General features: G+C 36.7%; 1 protein-coding gene across 1 annotated transcript in view; it reads left to right on the top strand.

Annotated features, from left to right (window-relative positions):
• Positions 1–5,736: 5,736 nt before the first annotated feature.
• LOC116161476 (acidic fibroblast growth factor intracellular-binding protein B-like) overlaps positions 5,737–8,179 on the top strand; it is a 3,254-nt gene continuing 811 nt past the window's right edge. Inside the window, exon 1 of the mRNA XM_031474829.1 lies at positions 5,737–5,956. Coding sequence (XP_031330689.1) covers positions 5,737–5,956 — 220 coding nt within the window. The remainder of the gene's footprint in view (positions 5,957–8,179) is intronic.

Genomic DNA, 8,179 nt, shown 5'->3' with positions numbered 1-8,179 from the left:
GGGGGGGTTTAAGTACACTACAGCGCTAAAAATGAACCTGCATGAACTGAACAAAAATACTTCCTTCATACAAGCAATGCAGACATTGAAATTATTACATTGTTGGACAGTCTGCATTGTTTCAAAGTGAACGTATTTTCCAGCGGTGTCTCTATATACGTCAACGGTACTTGTTTGAAATTTTGAAAACGGACATCTTAACACACACTGACTGAAAAGTGGCACGTGATCGAACATCTAAGGCAGGGCCCCCTTACGTTAGTTGTAGACAACGCTTTGACCTGAAGCACAGTAGGGAAGGAACGTAAAATAAAACACTCAAATTGTGAAAAGTTTGTTTAATAATGATCGCAATTATTAAGATTGTGAAAGCTCGGAAATTTAAGTCGAAATAAATTACATTGCAAAAATAAACTTTGAAAATGGTAGTTCACTGAATCAAAATAGAAATAGGCTGGGAAAAAAGAACTTACCAATAAAAAAACCAGTCCTCAAATTAATATCAAATTGTGTTGTAAAATTAATTGTTTGTAATGATGTGAATGCGTAACATAAAATTATAACATCACAAAAAGTAGCAGGTAAACTTCAAGAGGTAACATACAGGTTAAAAACATGTTTTGGGAATTATGGGTCAGGTAACCAGGTACCAGGAAGAAAGGGTGAAATAGACAGAATGTGACTCATCTTTGGTGCACAAAGTCCTTTTGTTAAAAGCACGATGGAAAATTACATGGCCTTGTAGGCAAATTTAACTAAAAACAAGATATGTGGAAATTATTGAATCGCCACTCATTTATCGCACATAGATTCTAAACTGAAGAGCTTTGATTAGCGTAATCCCGCTCCTGCAAGATGGGTAGCCCGCCTCTGGTTTCGGGGTTTCGAGCCTACAGTTGGATGTCGAAGACAATCACGGAATTAGGTGTCGTACTTCAATTTTGACTACGGTTTTTTTACCACCCCCGTGACTGCTTCATTCACGGAGAAAATTGTTAGTTACAAACAACAAGTTAGTACATACCTCAAAGGAATCGGTAATTACCACATATTAAAATAAAATTATTGATTGTCGATACGAAGCACCCTATACATCATGTTTGTTACACAAGCTCGAGATGTCTATATCCCTTTAAATACCCTGTATATTTCAACGTCGGATGCAACCGGTCAAGTAGTTGGAGATTCTGTGGACATGAGCCACCGCCGTCACCACCTGTCGATATTTTTTTTGGTAGCTTCCGGAGGATGTTTGGGGATTTGAGAGTGCTTGGCGTCACCTGATCACTTGTTGTTTGTTAAAGCTAGTTGGTGGTGGGCTTTATTGTATTTTAAGTTGTATCAATAGTTTAGCTTTGTTTTTGGTGTTTGTGCGTAGGATTCAACAACTTTGGTGTCGGGTAAAGTATTTTATGTAGTTTACTCTTATGTACTTATGTGAATTGTGCCATTTGTTAAATCAGATATTTTTCAACCACCACTGTGCTAATACGTAATTTACAACATGCGAGGTGTTAACTAATATCCATGTGCTTGTGGAAGTCTACAAGATCTCAGGTTTAGACCACGTTTACTCAGTTACACGGTGCACGGGGGTGTACCTATGTAGAACCTCGACTTCCGTGAAGTAGGTCATGCAATGCTAGGTGTATTGTGATGATCTTAGCCTCCTTACAACACATACATCGGACAAAACAAAAGAAATGTCAAATATACCTCGCCGGGCGGGAGGAGTACCCAGGCCCAGTGGGGTCCCTGTAAACCTGGGCTAAAGTTGTTGGGTTCGGAACGAGTGAAAATGTTAGTGTTAGATTCACCAAGGCCGTATAAACTTGAATAACTCGATCCCCTCTAAACAAGCACACTTCACTTCCCTCTTGATTACTCAACAGTCCCAAATAAGCAAATATAATGAAATGCAATGAAATAATCGAGAGTGACTAAAAAGCACAATACAAATTAAATATGTACACAATGCAAGTATGTAAAGCACAGATACAGCCCTACCGACAATGAAACATGATTGCCAATGCCAACAAAGGTTACACATTAAGAGGTACAAGTGATCGAATCCAGTAAGTACATAAGTAAAGGGTTACAATCTGCATTCAAGTTACACACATTTATGGATTAATTGAATAAAGCAAATACCTCACCTGATATAACAAAGCAAAAGTACACAGCAATGATTAAGGTATCACAAAATATTTCAAGACAAGCCGTACTTTACACTTCAGCCGGTTACAAGACAAAGACCATGAACACACATGTTAAATCCTATTTATTTGACCAACCCAAGCCACGCGGTAATTTGATCTGCTAATACCCCTAAAAACCACCCGAAAATCGCCCATTCCCTGCATTTCACGCATTTCTAAAGCGCGGTTTAGACGCTACGATCTTGGCTTCGATAAATCGTAACGATCTGATTGTCCAATTTATCGTTCAATAAATCGAAAGAGCGCGTACTGTTTACATGTAACGATTTCTTGTTCCAATCTCATTGTCGATTACGGTTTAATACAGTTTTTATTTTTTTACTTTTCAACTTGTGTTTTGCTTGTCCAGTAATATAAATTATACTCGCATTTTATTGCTTACATTGCTTGCTTACAATAGAATCTTAATCTCGATTATGATTTATGAGTAGTCATGTGTCGCTAAATATTTTTTTTGGGTGGCCAAACTTGATCGCCACTCGCCAACGGCCTACTCTACAAGATCAAAAGGAATCTGCCAGATCAATTCTATCTATTACTGAAATCCTACCTTGAAGACCGATTTTTCCAACTTAAATACGGTGAAGCTATCGCCCGATCAGAGCAGGAGTTCCGCAAGGTAGCGTTCTTGGTCCGTTTTAATACCTTCTGTTCACTGCAGATATTCCGCAGGCAAACGATACGTTTATGGCTACATTTGCCGACGACACCGCTCTTATGTGCGCGGACTCAAACCCCATTAGTGCATCAGCCAAACTTCAGGAGCATCTTACCTTACTCTCATCCAACACTGGCAAAAAAGTGGAAAATAAACATTAATGCAAACAAATCGGTACAAATTACGTTCACAACAAAAAGAGTAATCTGTCCTCAACTAACAATTAATAACGACCCCATTCCTATCCATGAAGAAATAAAATACCTAGGCCTGCACCTAGACTCAAAACTTACATGGAAATCACACATTAAAGCAAAGAAACGACAGCTAGACTTAAAACTTAAAAATATGAACTGGCTCCTTAATAGAAATTCGCACTTATCCTCGCAGTTATCTCTTGAAAACAAATTGCTTCTTTACAAAACCATACTCAAGCCTATGTGGACTTACGAAGTTGAGCTGTGGGGCTGCAGTAAACCATCTAACACCAAGATCCTTCAAACGTTCCAGTCGAAAACTCTCCGGAGAATTGTTCATGCTCCATGGTACATATCAAACTTAACCTTACATACTGACCTAGACATGCCCTATGTAAACGATGTAGTTAAATCAAATGCAATCAAATACAAAGACCGCAACACCGCTCACAACAACCAACTTATAAGTGTACTAATCACCCAACCGCTGAACAACAGAAGACTACACCGGCTATGGCCTGAAGATCTAACCTTATAAATTCTAGAGAACCGTCGATGGGCGGTGCCTGGCTCAAGTTATATCCTACACGCTGTATACGATTTACTAATTACTCTGTATTATTTCGAGTAGATTGTAAATTAGCAATAAAGTTGAAAAAAAATGTAACACGTGTGCGCTAGAGACAGTCCAAGTAGCCCAAATGGATACAAAAATGGTTCACGTCGGCAACATTAGTCACAAATCGTAGCGATAAATCTCTGTTATTGTTTACACGTTCCAATTTATCGCTACGATTCGCAGAAATTGAAGCCGGCCGCCATCAACCATCCAATCCATTTCCAATTCCAATAAATCGCTACAATCCTCTGTTCACACGCAACGATAAATCGTAACGATTCGATCGTAACGACAAATTGTTACAATTTATCGTAGCGTCTAAACGATTGACCGTAAGAAATAAGATTTGGGCATTTCCTACGTACCGTAACCGTTCTAACGCAACGTTAACGCGAATTATAAATGTTCACGCGCAACAAGTAGGGTTTATTTCCAAACGTTACGGGACGGCGTTGCGGGTACGGAACTATAAATTCAGCTTAACTAACATGATGTATAGGGTGCTTCGTATCGACAATCATATTCACAGGACATTGCTAAGGTTGGGGCATCTCAGTATTTAGTTTAGGGTGACTCGTAACATTCGCGAATGTGTGTGCCTTGTTGTATGTAACATATCTTCCCACCGTGAGAGGGAGCTCGGACGCTAGAATAGAAAGGTGTTCTAGAGCTAAGGCATAAAAGGGCCCTCGAACCTCCAACTTTAGGGATGAAGTGATGTAACAAAGGCCATCCTGCCCATGGGCGGCGACCCATCTCTTAACCACCTTCAGTTTTGTGTCGTTACGAGACAGATGTCCAGGGAGTGTTACGAAGCACAGGTAGTAGTTCCGGAAGTCTGGGTTTTATACCAATATCATTATGTGGAAACTGAGCATAATCGAGGGCCCCACGAGCACACTGAGTATGGTCATAACTGCCTATTGTTAGGTCACAACATGAATAATAGATCAGACGTGTTTTTACAAACGTCACACCACTCTATTCGGTATATAATGATATGAATAACTAGTAAGGTGACTTATACCAATAAATGCGATGAATGTGTTGCCCCTAACAAGCTTAACTACGCTACGGGTTAATAGGCAAATATGTCGGTCCAATTCCTAACAATATAACCGTGAAACAGGAGCGCAATCAAGCTAAGACGCTGGCCCTAACCTAACAAATAACCAGGTTCACCATCCAATGACTAACTAAAAAGTGAGTTACCTTCTAGCCGCGATTAAAGGAAAGTACATGACATATTGTGATACTCTACGTATACTGTTCAAACGTACCCTGTTACTTGAATTAATTAATTAATTAAGGTAGTGTTACATGTTCTGCTTAGGTGGTTGGTGTTTTAATTTGCTTGTGATAGTTTGGGATTCAAGGCCAAGGTTTTTCTCAAGTCGCGCTCTTTTTCGCCTTGGTAGTCTGCTTTTGCGAGAGTGCGGCACCTTTAGGTTTTGCTTGCTTTGCTTTTAATGTACCACATCCAAATTCCGGGTTTTTCAGAATAAGTTTATAATAAATAAACTCGCAGACATTGCAGTGTTTTATTTGAGTGTTCCTGCCCGACTGGGTCCCGAGTCATTTTATTAGCTTCGTGTAACGTAAGGGTGCCCTACCTTAGACGATCTAATCACGTGCCATTCTTTTGTTTGAAATTTGAGCGGGAACCGTGTTTTGATACTGGGACTGCAACGTTGCCACCTTGCCGTGAAATCTGTCATCTTCACTTCGAGCCTGGGGTTGGGTTAAGATCAGTACAGGGGCTAAGATCATTGTACCGGTACTGCTCTAATCTAAATGGGGAATACAGTATAAAATAATACCCATCGTGCCGCCACCGAAAGTGAGGACGTTATGAACTCTATATTTAACTATTGCGGTACTTGAGCCACATCCAGTGCTTTGTCTACGTCGCACCGATAGGGCGAGAGCCACAGTTATAAATACTCCCGTGAACATTTTTTATTGATTAATACCACACTTTATTTTTGTTAAACAAAAACGTAAAAGTAAACACATTTCTTGATAACCTTATTGATGCCAGATATGGACGGAAATAATGACAAATCATTCGTTAAAATCGAACCGAAGCAAGAAGAAGAAATCTATTCCCATCTTCAAGATAACATTTTAGTAAGCAACGAAACATTCATCACAATAAAGGACGAAATTACCATTACTGCACAGTGCTCTAAATCGCTTGATAATGAAGAACTACAACAAACTGATTGTGGATGGAATATTAAAACTGAAATATCTAACGATAGTAAGTTGCAAGTTAAACAATATGTTTTAAAGAGTAATGTTTCAAAAGGTGCTCATTGTGATTATGGACACTTCTTAAAACACCAAGGTAATCTGCTTCAATGTGCTGATTGTGATTACAAGACCGACAGTAAATCCTTCTTTAGCAGACACCTTTTGAAACATAAGGAGTTGAAATGTGCTACTTGTGATTACAAGACCAATAACAAAAGCTATTTCAAACGACACCTTTTAAAACATACAGATTCTAAAGATTTTAAATGTGTTCATTGTGATTATGGAACAAATATTAAACGAAATCTTAAGGGACACCTTTTAAAACATACTGATTCTAAAGATTTTAAATGTGGCGATTGTGATTACAAGACAAATAACAGAAACTACTTTAAACGACACCAATTAAAACATACAGACTCTAAATATTTTAAATGTGCCGATTGTGATTATGAGACAAAAGACAAATGCAACTTGAAACGACACCTTTTAAAACATACTGATTCTAAAGATCTTAAATGTACTAATTGTGATTACGAAACAAATAACAAATATTGTTTTAAACACCACCTTTTAAAACATACTGATTCTCAAGATTTTAAATGTGCTCATTGTGATTATGCAACAAATAATGAACAATATCTTAAAAGACACCTTTTAAAACACATTGATTCTAAAGACTTTAAATGTGCTAATTGTGATTACAAGACGAATGACAAATATTATTTTAAAAAACACCTTTTAAATCATACTGATTCTAAAGATTTTAAATGTGCTCATTGTGACTACGAGACAAATAACAAATATTATTTTAAACAACATCTTTTAAATCATACCGATTTTAAAGGTTTTAAATGTGCTCATTGTGATTTTGGAACAAACATTAAAAGAAATCTTAAGGGCCACCTTTTAAAACATTCCGATTCCAAAGATTTTAAATGTGCTGATTGTGATTATGAGACAAATAACAAATATTCATTTAAACACCACCTTTTAAAACATACTGACTCTCAAGATTTTAAATGTGCTCATTGTCATTATGCAACAAAGAATGAAAAATATCTTAAACGACACCTTTTAAAACATATCGATTCTAAAGACCTTAAATGTGCTAATTGTGATTACAAGACAAATAACAAACATTATTTTAAAAAACACGTTTTAAATCATACCGATTCTAAAGATCTTAAATGTGCTCATTGTGATTACGAGACAAATAACAAATATTATTTTAAACAACACCTTTTAAATCATACCGAATCTAAAGATTTTAAATGTACCGATTGTGATTACGAGACAAGTAACAAATATTATTTTAAAGATCACCTTTTAAAACATTCCGATTCCAAAGTTTTTAAATGTGCCAATTGTGATTACAAAACAAATAACAAAATTTACTATAAACGACACTTTTTAAAACACACCGACTCTAAATACTTCAAATGTGCTGATTGTGATTATTGGACAAACGATAAAAGCAATTTGAAACGACATCTTTTAAAACATAAAATTTCTAAAGAGTTTAAATGTGCCAATTGTGATTACGAGACAAATCGTAAAACCGACTTTAGAGAACACCTTCTAACGCATACTGAATCTAAAGATTTTAAATGTGCTAATTGTAATTACGAGACAAATATCAAACGCTACTTTAAACGACACCTTATAAGGCACGCAAATCGTTTTCGCCAAAAACAAATTTAAATATTTTATTCTTTAGTGTGTGGCTTGATGAGAAGATATGATAATTAGAAATAGGCATTTGATTTAAAGATAAAGAAAAAATAAATATCTAAATGGGAATGCTCGATTAAGTTTTGATTCAAATTTAAATTTATAAATTATGATCATTTGTTTAAATTTGTGGAAGTTATTGAATCGTTTGCTGTGCGTATGGACCAAATGCTGCGATTGCTCTCGACTATCAACCATGGGCTTGGAATTCCCGCACGAGGGTCAACGCTACCTATCTCCGGGAGCAGATCCTTCTAACAAAAAAACTCTTCTGTTTAGAATCTTTGTGAGATATGAGTTGAGATTGACTAATTTCCACGATTTCCATGTTGCTTTTAACCTGTTGTACAGCTACCTTGTTTGTTACCTAAAAAATATAGGTTAGATCGATAATTGTTAATAAAGAACATTTTATATGCATAAAATCGTAATTTATATCTACATGTATATGTACAATTTTGAAGGCATAACACGTGAAAAATTAGGGGTTTGAGAG

This window comes from Photinus pyralis, unplaced genomic scaffold, assembly GCF_008802855.1.
Source record: "Photinus pyralis isolate 1611_PpyrPB1 unplaced genomic scaffold, Ppyr1.3 Ppyr1.4_LG10, whole genome shotgun sequence".
Taxonomy (NCBI): domain Eukaryota; kingdom Metazoa; phylum Arthropoda; class Insecta; order Coleoptera; family Lampyridae; genus Photinus; species Photinus pyralis.
The sequence above is the reverse complement of the archived record's forward strand: the minus strand, read 5'-3'. Positions and strand labels throughout refer to the sequence as shown.